The sequence below is a fragment of the Anabrus simplex genome, chromosome 4, assembly GCF_040414725.1.
Source record: "Anabrus simplex isolate iqAnaSimp1 chromosome 4, ASM4041472v1, whole genome shotgun sequence".
In the NCBI taxonomy this organism is placed as follows: Eukaryota; Metazoa; Arthropoda; class Insecta; order Orthoptera; family Tettigoniidae; genus Anabrus; species Anabrus simplex.
The window spans coordinates 440,353,945-440,370,892 of record NC_090268.1 but is presented as its reverse complement, the minus strand read 5'-3'; the positions used below and the strand labels follow the sequence as shown (position 1 = coordinate 440,370,892).

Below are 16,948 nucleotides of genomic sequence, written 5' to 3'. Positions count from 1 at the left end.
TCGCTGGAAAGCCGCGAAAACGAACTGCTCGAGTCACCGACATCCACTACGGTTGTGTCAGAGACATCTGTTGGCAAAAATAGGACTCTAAAATAATAATAATAATAATAATAATAATTACCGGGTGAGTTGGCCGTGCGCGTAGAGGCGTGCGGCTGTGAGCTTGCATCCGGGAGATAGTAGGTTCGAATCCCACTATCGGCAGTCCTGAAAATGGTTTTCCGTGGTTTCCCATTTTCACACCAGGCAAATGCTGGGGCTGTACCTTAATTAAGGCCACGGCCGCTTCCTTCCAACTCCTAGGCCTTTCCTATCCCATCGTCGCCATAAGACCTATCTGTGTCGGTGCGACGTAAAGCCCCTAGCAAAAAAAAATAATAATTTCATAAACATCTGGTGGAAATATTGATAAACAACAAGAAACGAGTATATTCGGGCTTTTAAATTAGGTACCGACCAATGAGCGACATTCCCGAGTATTTGATCAAAAATTAGATGGATGGCTTTTCCGGCGTTTGCTCTATCAACCAGCGTTTCGTCTTAGGTCTGACACTAGACTCTTCAGAGTGGGATGTGTCAGACCCTACCCACTGACGCTGGGGTGTATGCAGGTGAACTTATCAGAAGCTTATTTATGAAGCACAGTCTGATAACTGCATACGGGAGATAAAACTCCACAATGGAATTAATGCCTGCCTAGCAATTCCAAATGGAAATTCTAAGTTCCCATGGAGGGAATTAGATTCTTTTCCACCAATAGAGCATATCAAAAATTTGATCAAAAATTAGATGGATGGCTTTTCCGGCGTTTGCTCTATCAACCAGCGTTTTGTCTTAGGTCTGACACTAGACTCTTCAGAGTGGGATGTGTCAGACCCTACCCAGTGACGCTGGGGTGTATGCAGGTGAACTTATCAGAAGCTTATTTATGAAGCACAGTCTGATAACTGCATACGGGAGATAAAACTCCACAATGGAATTAATGCCCGCCTAGCAATTCCAAATGGAAATTCTAAGTTCCCATGGAGGGAATTAGATTCTTTTCCACCAATAGAGCATATCAAAAATTTGATCAAAAATTAGATGGATGGCTTTTCCGGCGTTTGCTCTATCAACCAGCGTTTCGTCTTAGGTCTGACACTAGACTCTTCAGAGTGGGATGTGTCAGACCCTACCCACTGACGCTGGGGTGTATGCAGGTGAACTTATCAGAAGCTTATTTATGAAGCACAGTCTGATAACTGCATATGGGAGATAAAACTCCACAATGGAATTAATGCCCGCCTAGCAATTCCAAATGGAAATTCAAAGTTCCCATGGAGGGAATTAGATTCCCGTATGCAGTTATCAGACTGTGCTTCATAAATAAGCTTCTGATAAGTTCACCTGCATACACCCCAGCGTCAGTGGGTAGGGTCTGACACATCCCACTCTGAAGAGTCTAGTGTCAGACCTAAGACGAAACGCTGGTTGATAGAGCAAACGCCGGAAAAGCCATCCATCTAATTTTTGATCAAATTTTTGATATGCTCTATTGGTGGAAAAGAATCTAATTCCCTCCATGGGAACTTAGAATTTCCATTTGGAATTGCTAGGCGGGCATTAATTCCATTGTGGAGTTTTATCTCCCGTATGCAGTTATCAGACTGTGCTTCATAAATAAGCTTCTGATAAGTTCACCTGCATACACCCCAGCGTCAGTGGGTAGGGTCTGACACATCCCACTCTGAAGAGTCGAGTGTCAGACCTAAGACGAAACGCTGGTTGATAGAGCAAACGCCGGAAAAGCCATCCATCAAATTTTTGATATGCTCTATTGGTGGAAAAGAATCTAATTCCCTCCATGGGAACTTAGAATTTCCATTCCCGAGTATACTCGGGATTTTATTTTATATAAATATATAAAACCCCGAGTATACTCGGGCTTTCATGTTAAGAGGCTAATAAATGTTCTGGATATACAGGAATGATGACGTCAAACACACAGTTTAGTTTCTCCGATCCTTTGTTTACATTGTAGTTCGGGTTAGAGAATTGTTCTAAATGCAGTATATAAAATAGTTCTCCAAGATGTTCAACAAGGGGTCTTTGGTGGCCTGCTTAATGATCATGTCTTGTTCTATGGTTGAAAAGCTATGATTGGCATCTGACATACGTAATGCCATCGCTGAAAATTGATTATGCTTGATAGCATTAACGTGTTCTGCGTACCTTATTGAAAAGCTCCTCCCAGTTTGCTCAGTGTTAGGTAGTTTGACATGTAGTGAACTTTAACCTGAAAACAACAGATTTGGAATATTTATTCTGTCTATTAAGAGTGTGAATGAAAGAATAAATCAGTATTATTATTGGTGGTTTTATATATATATATTTGTTTCTTGAAATGTTAGTTTCTTGGACATTTTAATTGTTAAAAGTGAACGCTGAGAATTTCTTTTTGGTCTCTTTTTGTCAAGAGCGGGTTGTTGGCAGACAAAATTTTACCTCATTAATAATACAGTTCTATTAATGAAATGGTTGTTGTAACCATTAAATTCAGCTATTTCCCGAATGGTCTTTAGTTCTTTGTTGAGGCTAGATTTAGATAATGGAACATTGAAAGCCCGATGTACCATATTGTAATAGGCAGCTTTCTTCTGTGAACTCGGATGTAGAGATTCCTTATGAATAAGTCGTCATAATTTGTGTTGGCTTACGGTATATAATGTAGGACACATACTCAGGATGTCTGATAATGGACAGATCCAGGAAATTAAAGAGTAGAATCTTCTTCGGATTCAGTAGTAAATTTGATATGCGGGTCAGTATCATTTAGTTTATTAAGTGTTGAAATTGGGGTTGCTGCACTGTGGTCTAGAATGACTAGAATATCATTCGTGTACCTATTCCAAAAGACATTTTTTTTAAAGGATTGACTTTTCAAGATTTTATTCTGCTCTAAATTATCTAAAGAAATCTCAGCTAAGATGCTGGACACTCTCTCTTCTGAGATTCACACTACTGATGACCACTTTTGAAGTTTGGAATCACTATAAGAATATGCCTTTTGTTAAAAATTTCAGATCTCTGCATGCCTAGATTTGGTTGAGCATCGCACATCTACACACAGACAAACGTTTCGGGATATCATGGACTAAATATTACTCCCCTTGTTGGGGACCAAAAATGGCCCCTTGACTTGTATTACGTATCTTACGTACGTTGCCTAGCGATATCGAATCAATACATTTAATCCAGGTGACAACACGTTGGGTTGTCATGTCCCAACCTATTTTCCATAGTTTTTTTTTTTTTTTTCACAACTCCCTAAGAAACGTGAAAATGAAAAATATGGCTTTGAGGTGCACTTAGACCAGAGCCTTCCCCCACACACACACACTTCCTTTTACTTCCTTTTTTTATTATAGATGCTACTTTTCTCTTGAAATTTCCTTATTCATATTCCTCTTATTCAAATAGCATAATTTTGTCATTTATTTGTAGGAAATATGGCAGCATTTGACATGAGTAATCCCAAGTCAGTAGTGTCCCCTGGAGGGGTGGGGTTCGACATAAACTGTGGTGTAAGGTTACTGCGGACAAATTTACATGAGAAGGATGTGTTGCCTGTTAAGGTAAGACATTTCATGAAGTAGATTCTTAAGATCTGTGTACATTCTTATGTGAATTAATCTGAACAAGGTTTCTGTTTTGTATTGTTCCCTAAGGTTAACTTCAGTGTGCTATTTGTTGCTTATTGCTTAATTTGCATGTGTTGTACTTTTGAGGAATTTTGAGATAATAGCTTGTAACCTCAGCTATTGCTTTCAAGTCATTTTATATGGATGCCTCTTAGACTGCCTGTGCATCAGTTTCAATGTTCTATTGTACTCCGTCAGATGGCATAGTAAAGCGGATTTTGTTGGCGAAGTATTAATTCATATTTTTGGTAAACATCAAATATGTCTCCAGAGAGCTTTTACATGCTGGCATCATACAACATTGTCTTCAATGGCATTTTTCCTTCCACCAAAACTCTTACATCCTCTGCCAACACTCCACCACTGATCCACACGAGGAACTAATTTTGAAGTTACCTTATGAGTTTCGTTTATTTAGTATATGGCTCTTAGTCCCAGGAGTCTCCGAGGTCATGTTTGGATCACCTGGTGCAGGTCTTTCTATTTGATGCCCATGTGTGACCTACTTGTCAGGATCTGAGATGATGATAATGAGAGAGAGTGTTGGCACATACCCAACTCCTGTCGAATTTCACCAAGGGGTCTGTTCCCCGCTTACTTCCAACTCTGAAAGATGAATTACCGTTACCATCAACAGTGTCGTATACCCTTACTCGTATCCAGGCTTTTGGCACACAATCTAGTGATTAGAAATTATAGGCCACCACCTCTCCTACACTGCGGGCCACCATTCTGATGGTGAATTTCTTTTCCTCCAGTGGGACTCGAACCGCCTAACCACAGCGTCAGACCCTATCGATTTGATGCCTTAATGATCATGGCCACCAGACAGGCTGTGAGATTTATAATATCTATGTCTTCAGCCAAAATGACTCCATCCAGCTCCATGGCTGAACGGTCAGCATAGTAGCCTTTGGTTGACAGGGGGGTCCTGTATTTGATTCCTGGACGGGCCAGGCTTTTAACTGTATCCTGTTAATTTGTATAGCTCGGGGACTGTGTGTTTGTGTTACACTGCAAATCATCCTAGAAACACGTAGTAGTGAATACATCCCTCCACCGTAGGGTTGGTGTCTGGAAAGGCATCCGGCTGTAAAACCAGGCTTATTTCACATATAGTGGTAATTGCAAGTAGTGAGGAAAAGGCTAGAAATAGGGAAGAATGATCAAAATCACTCCCAAGAAGCTTAGTACAATTGTAGCATTTTTACAGAATACTTTTTTGATACAAAGAGAGAGCTATTAAATTTTGTGGCTGTGTAGGCACTGCAAATCTAATTATTCAGCAGCACATACAGACTGACTTGGTTTTTCTCAAAAAAGGGAAAGTGTGGCAGGATAAAGAAGACTACGCCAAGTTACGGCCCCTTTCTACCAGAAGCAAATAAAACCCTAGACTCACCGCCACACTTCAGAGAAAGTGAAGGAATTCTTCAGTTGTCATTGAATTCTCCTGAGAATAACCCAACTGGAAATGTGTGCTGTTTGCAAAAGGAGACTTGCAAAATGTAACTGAAATACTGATGATAGTCTCTGATCATAACTTAAAATAATGCTCAAAGCTTCTGAAACTGAAGGCAAGTCATGTCATGCTACTTATGAAACAACATAGACATATCAGATATTAACAAAGATAAAACGTGCATGTTACTGTGTTTTCTGATTACTTTGCATGGTTTGTATGTCATGGATTCGATAAGACAGGAACAGATAATGATGAGAAAAGGATAAAATACATCATCCTTTGAATGCTGTAACAAGAATGTTATCAGATAACATTAGCGCTCGTTAAAAAAATTGAATGTAGATGTCTGACTCTCATAAGTAATGTTAGTTTTAAGTCAGCCTATGAATTGAAAGTCCCTTGAGGGTAAAGAATATCAGAGGATTAATTGTTAAAGCAAGAAAAGGATGGATTTTAGAAAGAAATTGGATTTATTTTAGGTTTGCACTGACAGAAGTTACTTGTGTTTTAAGTAACATTTGCTTAGAAAAAGGCTAGGTCTGGAGAGGTAGCAGCCATGGTCTTAACCCGATGAGTGCTACGCCCGCCTATAGACGGGCTGACGCGGCCAGTCCACCAGTGCTACACCCGTCTAGACGGTGCACGAGAGTTTTAATTTTTTTTAGTTTCCCAGTACACTTTCAAGAGTGCGAATTTGATCTCTGACATGTTTTGCCATCTGTTGGGCATTATGTAGAACTAACTGATCAGAGATTATAGCTTCAGGAAGTAACTTGCAGAGCTTTTTTTAGACATCTGTGGAGTTCATCTGTGATGTAAACAAACATGGCGGAACAACAATTTATTTGCTCTTGCAGCGATGTTATTTCAGATCACAGAATCTTTCACTTATTAACCACAGCAGAAAGTGATGAGGGAGATAATCATTTTAAGGAATTGTTAAACGATTTTGAAAGTGAGAGTGATAGAGTGCCGAAAATATTGTACGTGAGGGAGAAACAGAGCCTCCTCCTAAACTAAAGAAGAAGAACACGGTGAGTACAAAAGCTATTTTATCGCTAATTTCGTGGCGGATGGATTACTTTTCTTCACCAGAGTTTCAGGTAACTGTGACAGGCTCTGAGGGCCAAGTAGTGTTATGAAAACCCAAAAATCATTGATTTTTCGGAAACTTTTGTGCCAGTGGAGTTGGTCCAGATAGTTGAACAAATCGGCATCACAAACAACCAGTAGAAAATATTTAACTATCGCCACATCCCAGGTTTGAAAAATATTTTAAAATATCAACTTATATACTTCTAAGAAGTTGCATGTATTAGTTGCCTACAGATTTTAGGAAATATTATTTTGGGCTCTTTACTTTGTATAAAGATAATGCATGCATGGGCAGATAAGTGTAATTTTGTTTTCTCTCAAAATAATATTGAACATAAGTGTAGGATTTTCCATTTGTATTTAGATTTATAAACAACCAACAATTATAAACATTTTAAGCTAATCACCCCACTGATAAGTTAAAAACTAAGGCTTCTACAATTTTTTTTACATATGAATGAAAAAACTGAGCAGTGAGGTACCAAACAGTCAACTTCTTCCTACAGCCTGTTAAAAATCTGAAGTGGGTTCGAGCTTTGCTTTGTTTGAAGAGGGAGACCATTCCAGATACAATTAGAACCCTAGTAACCCCCAGAGTAGTATACAATTAACCATATGGAGGAAGGAACTAGGATTACGCCTTAGTACAAAAGGAGAATGAAAGTCAATGGAAAGGAGATAGGTGGATATTATCTTTGAAGATAACAAAGGTCTATTTCTTTCATAACTGCCAGCATTTGTGGGAGGAAAGTGGTGATAACTGGAAGGGGAACTTCTTTTAGTAATCAATCGATTGATTCTGAATTTACCGGGCTGAGTGGCTCAGACAGTTAAGGTGCTGCCCTTCTGACCCCAACTTGGCAGGTTTGATCCTGGCTCAGTCCGGTGGTATTTGAAGGTTCTCAAATATGGTGTCAGCCTGGTGTCTGTAGATTTACTGGCACATAGAAGAACTCCTGTGGGACTAAATCCCGGCACTTTGGCATCTCCAAAAATTGTAAAAGTAGTTTGTGGGACGTAAAAACAAGCAACATTATTATTGATTCTGAATTCTTTCCAGTTTATTTTATGACTTCAGCAGATTTTGAGTGTCAGGCTGGTAGGTCTTATAAAATTGAGTTATACCACTCTTAAAGCATACAGGTTTATTTATACAAAACCATGAGTTGTGCTGGTCTTACTTCTAACATCGTTTGTCTGTTGCTACATTTGAGGTCTGATGGGTCACTTTTAATTTTGGATAAAGTCAACTGATTGCAAGAGACTGTTGTTAAACTTTTACTGTAATTAGTATTTTACATTTTTAACAGCATCTTTTTTTCAACCTTTAGGAGCAATTGGCTCAGAGTATGTTTGATCACATACCTGTGGGAGTTGGCTCCAAAGGAATCATTCCAATGAACGCCAGAGATATGGAAGAAGCCCTGGAAATGGGGATGGACTGGTCTCTCCGTGAAGGTGGGTGTGTGTTTGTCTGTCTGTTACTTGGAAATGTGGGTTTATTGGACGATCACTCTCATTGTCACTCTCTTTGAGCAGGCTATGTGTGGGCAGAAGATAAAGAGCATTGCGAGGAGTATGGCCGAATGCTAAATGCTGATCCTTCCAAGGTGAGCATGCGAGCCAAGAAGAGAGGTCTTCCACAGCTGGGTACGCTGGGAGCAGGCAATCATTATGCTGAAATACAGGTTGTTGATGAGATCTTCGACAAGTGGGCAGCCGTAAAGATGGGTATCGAGATGAAGGGACAGATATGTGTGATGATCCACTCTGGCAGCCGTGGATTTGGACATCAAGTTGCTACAGGTGAGAGAACATTCGTATCCTTTGCTGTGTTGCAGTATTGCATTATTACTGGGCAAGTTAACTGTGCAGTTTGGGTTAGATAACTGGGAGCTTGCATTCAGGAGATGGTGGGTTTGATCCCCACTGCCTGCAACCTTGAGGATGGTTTTCTGCAGTTTCCTAGCCATTTACCATTCTTGCATAGTAAAAATCCTTCCTTGTGTTATTGTGATGTTAAAAAATAGGGTGGGGGGAGGAGAATACTAGAAGGGCCACTAGTTATTTTATGGAAGTCTCCAAGTTATATGTATGTTGTTTTGAGTCAGTTTAACCAAATGACTCTGCTGATCACTTGGAGGTCTCAAAGCTGCTTCTGAGAGGTACTGTGTAATGAGTTTTGATTTGTGTAGTAAAGTTTTAACTAAACAATATTTACTTCAGGTTTGATCCTGGCTCAGTCCGGTGGTAGTTAAAGGTGTTCAAATACGTCAGCCTCGTGTCTGTAGATTTATTGGCACGTACAAGAACTCCTGCGGAACTAAATTCCGGCGCCTCATTGTCTCCGAAAACCATAAAAGTTCATGGTATATAAAGCCAGTAACATTAGTGATATCATTGTTTAAAATAAGGTAATTGAAAACTCTCATAGTAATTTGTTTCACACAAATAAAGTTAATCATAACCTTTAATATAAAAGTTGGATATTGTAGTACATTGTTGATATGGTCATCTTAAGAATTTTACCTTGGAAGAAAATAGAAAAAACATTCGTATTGTTAGTGGTTGAAAATTCACGGAGTACAGTCCAAAGGTTGAGCTTGAAGTCTAAAATACAGTATATCTAGAGGCTTTTCTTTCTTTTTGAGAAGATTTCTGGCCTGTTCTTCTGAAAATTCTTCTTGAGGATGACTGAAGGCTCTATTCTGCAATTGGTTCTTGAATTAACATGCAGTGAATCTAGTTGTGTAACCAGTAAACTGATTCCTGCCCCACTCTGCATTTCAGTCGACTTTAATTATTTGAAAGAAAACCTTACTTAACATAGAATAACATGATTCTCAAATTAGGTAAAGATTTTCAGGTTTCTCGAGTCACGTCAAATGAAGTCTGACAGAGTTGAAAAGGAAAACTTGATAGGATGAACTCAATTATCGGTCAGTGAGGAAAGTGAGAGGTATAGAACCTACTTGGTGTGTTCTCATATAAACATTCATGAGACATTTTACAAAGAGCTATTTTCAGTTTTAACTGTTTGGTTGGTAAGAAATCAATCTGTTCTGCAGTTGGCTTTTTAACAGTGTAAATGTGGAAACATGAGCACAACTTATTTGTAATATAACCTGAAACACACACACTGTTTGACATAAAATAACATGCATTTTCAAATTAAGTAAACATTTTCAGATTTCTCCAGTCACATCAAATAAAGTCTGACATAGAGATGAAAAGGAAAACATAATAAGATGAACTCTATTATAGGTCAGTGGGGAAAGTGAGAGGTATAAAAATATGAGACTAGGACAAACATGAAAATGATAGACAATCTCTACATGTTCACATAGATAGGCTCTCCTCATTAATCCCAGTTCTCCTTCATCCATCTCCTCTCGGCCCCTGACAAGGTATCATCAGGGCAGGCATCCACACTCCCTGATGGGCTATCTTGACAGATCATCATTCTTGATGCAGGAAGTGTGGGATAAGAAAGGGCCATATGAATGTATGAAAAGGGATGAAGACAAATATGGTGGTAAAAGGGTGGGAGCACAGGGCAAACATGAAAAGAGAAAAGGATCCTTGAAATCCAGGCTACTGTATTATCAGTATGGTTTAGCTGTGGTATGATCTTAATGCATGGTTTTATTCTTGTATGCACTGTTGACAGCCCTGAAAATGGTTTTCCATGGTTTCCCATTTTCACACCAGGCAAATGCTGGGGCTGAACCTTAATTAAGGCCACGGCCGCTTCCTTCCCGCTCCTAGCCTTTTCCTGTCCCATCGTCGCCGTACTATCTGTGTCGGTGCGACGTAAAACAACTACCAAAAAAAGATATTCTTGTATGTTGTAAGTTTAGTGGTGTACAAATAAGTGTTCTTCTTCGTAGATGCCTTGGTGCAAATGGAGAAGGCAATGAAGCGAGATAACATAGAAACAAATGATCGTCAGCTGGCTTGTGCTCACATCAACTCAGTAGAAGGGCAAGACTATCTTAAGTCCATGGCAGCTGCTGCTAACTTTGCTTGGGTGAATCGAAGTTCTATGACCTTCCTCAGTAGACAGGTAAGCTTTCTGTGATAGTATAAATCGTTATGAATTTTCATCTGGGCAAGAATAAGTTGATTGCATCCTTGGATTCATACTTTGTGACTAATTCTTATTTTTATGTTCACTTGATCAGAGTTGAATGACATTCTTTCACATGTGTATCATAGTTATTTCTTCCTTTGTTTTGTTTGTTCCTTCCTTCCTTCCTTCCTTCCTTCCTTCCTTCCTTCACTTATTAGCATGTTAGGATATAGCCAGTATCCCTTGTAACCTACTGTAGATATAATCATACTCTAATTGTAATACTGTATTAGCTTTTGATAATCTGTCCATGGAGATAGGATCTATTCATCCTTTTTTGCAGCCAACATTGCAGTCTTATTTTTTTTAAATCTCTATATACAGTACAGGCAAAAAATCTCTGCAGAGACCATGTTCTCCCATTTGATTTAATGAGCATTTTTGGCATCTCTTCCTGGAATTTGACATGGACAGCAGCTTTTTAAAGCATTGTTGGAAACAGATTGACACTGTCACACTCTTTTCATTGAAGAGATGGCGATTCGTCCATCAGAAGGGGACGTTAAGCATTTGGCAGACCCCTTGGTGCCATTCAACAGGAGTAGTTATGTGTCAGCACCAGGTTTTGCCCTCTCCCTTCCTACTATCATATATCATGTCATTTATTTCATCTTGTTAACTCCTCTGATGACGACCTCACAAAGGGCATCCCTTCAGAAAAACTCTCTACAAAGATGCATCGCACTTCATACCTGACCCTGTAGAGAAATGGGACGCATTTTGGACGTACATACATGCAGTATACAGAAACACATATATTTTATACATTTAAGATGTTTCTGGTACAAATATTCATTATTCTGTATAGAAGATATTTACATCAAATAGTGCTTATCGTCTAGTAATATTAGATGACATATTTTTACAATCAAATCCACTAGTGTGTGGAGATAGAGGTACATTTCACAAATGTTATTTGCGTTTAGTATCTCAAGTGAGCTTCCAGATTACAACACACACTTTTCCCTTTCTACTGATCTGTCTTGATAGTTTCTTTCTATCTGAATGGACAGTAGTGATGACTGATACTGGCCTTTCTTTTGTAGATTAACTTTGCCATGCACCTTACTGTTGTAAGTTTGATGGCATTTGAAGGAGTAAATGTTATCCGTAATGAATGACAGCATATATGTCTGATGTTAGTTTTACATGTGATCCATCCTGAGACATTGTCTACTTGCATTGCTTTTCTACGGCTTAAAAATGTGTAAAGAGCTATTTTGTTCCATTTTCCATCTGCTTAAAACTCTGTGTACACACTCACCTATGCCATGTTAACATTTGGGTTATTTATTGTACTTTCATTGTTTGTCATCTTCTGTGGAAACAAAGTCATTGTCATTATTAGAATTCACGCCAGCAAAACTGTTATCAGAAGATGCGTAGCATTTTGTTGGGAATAGGTTCCTGTACACACCATTACACATGTTTACTGTCACAAAATTTTACCTCAAAGGACTAAGAGTAGCCTTGATATTCAAGGCCATTATAACTATCTATTGTGGCAATTTCCAATTACTTCAACTCGCCAGCATAAACTTGATAGATAGTAGACTCATCTGGTGAGCATAACTCAAAATTCGTGAAAAGGATGCTTACCCTTACCATCTTTTACTCCTGAAATCTTCAAATATGTATTCATATATATTACATAATAAGAAATGTATTTTCCAGATGTACTGGGACTTTACCAACACACTTAATTTCTTGTTGAAAATCTATTATGCCCTTAAATGGCTATTCAGAACTTTGGAATGTATCCTTTATTCCAGGCCTTTGCAAAGCAGTTCCGGCTGACACCAGATGATCTGGATATGCATGTGATTTATGATGTCTCCCACAATATTGCCAAAATAGAGGAACACATGGTAGATGGACAGCAGAAAACTCTGCTTGTACATAGGAAGGTGAGTTAATGGCACCTTGTAGCCATGGGCAGTAATAGTCTTACAGGGCAGCATGTGGAGTATAGTCACCCTCTTAGTTCAAGAAAAAGTGAAATTATCTGTAGTATAGAACCTGTTTATACTTTATTTATTTGCCTTATGACGTGACGCCTGTTTAAAAAATAACCAAACACTGAAAATACTGCATAAAGACAAAGGCATAACGGTTTTGGTAAGTAAGTGGTGGTGTGTAGTAGTATCCGTCCCAGGTAACTAGCCATTTGCTGCACATTTCTGAAATGGTTATCAGCAGCTGTTTGTCTGTGAATGTGTTATAATTGTTGAGATCTCAGATTTTTTGGAACAGCTTATCAACTTTCACTTTGAAACATTTTATGAGAGAAAAATTAGGGTGGAAGAAATTTGCTAAGCCTGAAGAAAGCCCAACATTTAGATCAAGTGTGAAGTGTTGTTCGTTCAGTGGTTGTACACTTAGTGGTCAAACAGTAAACTGCTTCAGTCTTGAGAAGTTTACAAGTATACGTGAGAAAAAAAGGACCAGACTTGCGGAGGAACAATTCCCATAGTCTCCTCCATGGCAACACGCCAGCTAGTGCATCACAGCTGATTCTTGAAATTTTGGCAAATTCAAAGATAGCTGTTCTTTAACCATCCACCCGATGCAAGTGACTTTTCTCCAGCAGGCCTTTTTCTATTGTATGTATTGAAATTCACTCTGAATGGTCAACAATTTTAGTCAGTTGAAGAGTTCAGACTGAAATTGCAAGTGGAACTGCATGTGGTCCCCCAAATTGCCATCATTCCTCAAGTGGAAACTGTTTTCAGAACAGGGCAAGGTGCTTCGAAGGAGGTAAGCCAAGTACATTGCAGGTCAGCCACCAAGTTTGTTTATTTTTCAAACGGGCTTCATATGTAGGATACTGTGTAATGAGAGTAAATCTTCCTTACATTGTGGATTTGCATGTCATGTCATGATGGTTGCTTTTATAGTATTGAAGTATTGCTGAACAGTGGTAAGAAGAGCATTGTTGTTTGTTATAATTGATCTGTAAATTTTTGTTCAGGGATCAACACGAGCATTTCCCCCTCATCATCCATTGATTCCTGTAGATTACCAGCTGACTGGCCAGCCTGTTCTTATCGGAGGCACTATGGGTACTTGTAGTTATGTATTGACTGGTACTGAAAAAGGAATGCATGAAACCTTCGGTTCAACTTGTCATGGTGCGGTAAGTAGACCAACATCTGATACATACATCCTTCTCATTGTTGAATTCATGGTGATATTATTTGGGGTGTGTCCATGTGCAACATTCGCAATACTTTTGTATGTATTGGGAGTCTGGAAAGATGCATAAGAACATACACAAAACAAAAAGCAGAGGACATTTTAGTATGATTGGGGGGAGGGGGGCTAGAGAAAGAGAGAAAGGGAAATAAGTGTGTGTGTATCTTTCTTCAGGAGTTCCTGTATGTTCCATGTTCATACCTGTTTTTCACCTGTTACATGTTTTTACCAATGCTACTGGGAGTTCATAGTTAATACTACCAGACTGAGAGAAAACTTTCTGCAGCTAACTACTTTCTGTTTCTAACAACAGTAATTACAAAAGCAGTGTGGTTTCAGTATTCAGTGCGTGACTGCCTGATAAATGTGTTTTTACTCATTCAGTTTCTATCATATTATTCATAATCCACTTGCTACTGCCAGCCACATCTTGATATGTCTCATGTTTCTCTATGAAATATCAAGACATGTTTGTGTTGCTATAATAATTTCCTAAAATAATGTTTCTGCTACAGAAATGCAGGCCTAATTACATTAAATGTTCATATACTTAACATTTGGCAGGTCTGGTAATTTTGTAATTTTAAAACTGCACTTTGCTCTAAGGTGTAACTTTGATTAGTACACAGAATTTGTAGTGATTTGTATTACTGACCTTTCATCGTTGACTAGTCCAGCTCCATGGCTGACGGATCAGCACGCAGGGCTTTGGTCCAAGGGTCCTGGGTTTGATTCCTGACTGGGTTGGGAATTTTAACCTTCATTATTTAATACCGTATTTACGCGAATAATACCCACACATTTTTTTTTTAATTTGGGGCACAAAAATGGGGTGCGGGTTTCATTTGCGTCAAAGTTGGCATTTTTTTTTCAAAATCAGCCTTCCTCAATTTAGGGTGCGGGATTATTTGGTAGCGGGTATTATTTGCGTAAATACGGTATTCTTGTGGTTCGGCAGCTGGGTACGTCTGCCGTCTTCAACATTAGATGTGCTCCCCTGTGACCATGATCGTTACAGTTTCAAGTCTTCATGGAATGACGCCATGGTTAGCCAATTCAAGTCCTGCTAGTAGAAGAAATTCTCACCACCAGAATGTTGGCTGGCAGGGTAAGATAGGGGGTGGTATATAATTTCTAATCACTAGATTGCATGCCAGATGCTTGGATTTAATTCCAAACCTCTCTGAAGTGTTCATATATGGAGTGAGGATATATGACGTTATTGATGGTGACTTGTCTCTTGTTTCTGAAAACATTTAAAATTTGAGTGTGTTTAGGCAGGGTATAAACTGTGCAAAGCTCATATCCATCTCTAACATCTCTACTGTGTGTTTGATGTCTTCCACTACTGCCATGCCAAATGTTTCCTTCACTTAAATCCAGTAACATGCACTGAACTCCATCTTCCCCAGTGCTGCTGGGGCAAAGAATTTTGTATTTACGTTTTCTTATTCCTTAAGAGTGTTCTTTATCAAGTTTAAAAACTGCAAACAGCTATCAAGTAAGTCAAGCCAAGTACAGCTGTCTCAACAATCCACTCACTCTGCCGCAGTCCAGGTACTCCACCGAGAGAGGCCTGCCTTTTCCTCCCTCCTACAGGTTTTTTAACGTCTTCAAAAAAACATAGTCGGAAATCTTAAAGAAAGTGTAATTTTGAGGATGTTTATTAGGAATAAGTCTTCTAGTATTCTCTCCCAGGGTAGTTAAATAATGGTTATGCCTTCTGATACAGATGATGATGCTTCTTATTATTATTTTAAATCCATAATCAATCGTCATTTACCTGAGGTGAGAATTGGTGTTTCCTTTTGTGTTCTCAAATTTTGTCCTCTTTCTGTTGCTACTTCTTCCTTCTCTGAACTTCCAATTTTTCCATCCCATTACATGTTCTTGTCACACATTTCTATGTTTGTACTTATGAGTTAATGCAAAACTCTTTTTTGTATAGGGTCGAGCACTATCAAGAGCTAAGTCTCGGCGGAACTTGGACTACCAGGATGTGTTGAATAAACTGGAGGAAATGGGAATTTCTATCAGAGTAGCATCTCCTAAGCTAGTCATGGAGGAGGCTCCAGAATCTTACAAGAATGTTACAGATGTTGTGGACACCTGCCATGCTGCAGGAATCAGCAAGAAGGCCATCAAGTTACGGCCTATTGCGGTTATCAAAGGTTGAACACAGTCCAAAAATTGTGTGTTGCTTTCCTTTACCTTCATTCGACGATTCCATGCATATTATTTGGATCTCTTATTGGTCCCTGAGAATATGATGCAGGCATCTCCTGTGATAAGATGGTGATGAAGACCACATCAAATAATGTCAAGTCTTTTTGGCATAGCAAAAGAGTCTATGTTGGCCATTATTGATGATCGAAATAAGTAATGGTCTACATTAAGTTGTATGTGATTTATTTTCATATTAATAAATTTTGTGAACATTATTAATGTGAGGTAGAGAAAAGGAAAATAGAAAGTAACTCCGTACTTCAGGAACATTGCTAAGCGAGTGCAGTGCAGCTCATCTTATTTCCTCCTGTTTTCCTCCTCTGTACCTTAACTTTTTCTACTTAATTTGTAATGTTAAAAGCTACAGAGCATATTAATTTTCAGCCTTCTTAAGTAATGTTACCTTACAAGAGAACACCATTCAAAACTTTGTAACCCTGTCCTGCTATTTACAAAGTAAAATTCAGAAAACCGTGTAAATAGGTTGTTCTCTTGCTTACAATCTAAGAAAATGTATTCTTTTCTTGTTTTGTAAATTGTCATTTGAAGTTGTCCATTTATTAAAATTGAATTTTGTGACTTCCACTTCTGTCAGTATTTAATGTTCCTTTCCTTTTCCATTGTGAATATAGAACTATTTTGTTATATCTTGTGAAAGCTTCAGATATATAAGTTTAAAAAATTAGGAAACTAAAATATACACCTCAAAAAATTTTGTTACATTGCGGGATTAGGCATGTTATGTGATACAGTGTGTGTAGTCCTGTTATAAGTGGTAGAGAGCGCTGTATACATGCAAGTAATTCAGTTGTTTACATTACAGCACGTCTGTGTCGAGCCTGAGGTGAACTATGTCATTTCACGTGAAAACTGGTAGTTGTGTATACAGTGGAGTATGAGCTTCAGCTAGTGTTTTCTCTTGCTGTGCAATGCATGTCTCCCAGTTTGACAGAGCTAGAATTGTGGCATTGATTCTTAGTGGACATACTCAAGCATCAGCATCATGCATCATAGGAGTAGCCCATGGTGTAGTGTCAAAAACATGGAAAAGGTACCATGAGACCAATGATCTGATTGACAGACCGAGGGTGAAAGCGCCACAGCAAAAGTTATTGCAAACATTTCCTTTCTTGCAGATACCAGCCCGGTTGGAAA

At 38.7% G+C, this 16,948-nt stretch overlaps 1 protein-coding gene across 1 annotated transcript in view; it reads left to right on the top strand.

Moving 5' to 3' along the window:
- The window catches only part of RtcB (RtcB RNA ligase), a 61,430-nt gene extending 45,052 nt beyond the window's left edge, over positions 1-16,378 (top strand). The window contains exons 3-9 of the mRNA XM_067146652.2: positions 3,484-3,614; positions 7,572-7,698; positions 7,780-8,046; positions 10,131-10,306; positions 12,145-12,279; positions 13,344-13,508; positions 15,516-16,378. Of these exons, the coding sequence (XP_067002753.1) occupies positions 3,484-3,614; positions 7,572-7,698; positions 7,780-8,046; positions 10,131-10,306; positions 12,145-12,279; positions 13,344-13,508; positions 15,516-15,743 (1,229 nt within the window). The 3' untranslated portion in view covers positions 15,744-16,378. The remainder of the gene's footprint in view (positions 1-3,483; positions 3,615-7,571; positions 7,699-7,779; positions 8,047-10,130; positions 10,307-12,144; positions 12,280-13,343; positions 13,509-15,515) is intronic.
- Positions 16,379-16,948: the final 570 nt, after the last annotated feature.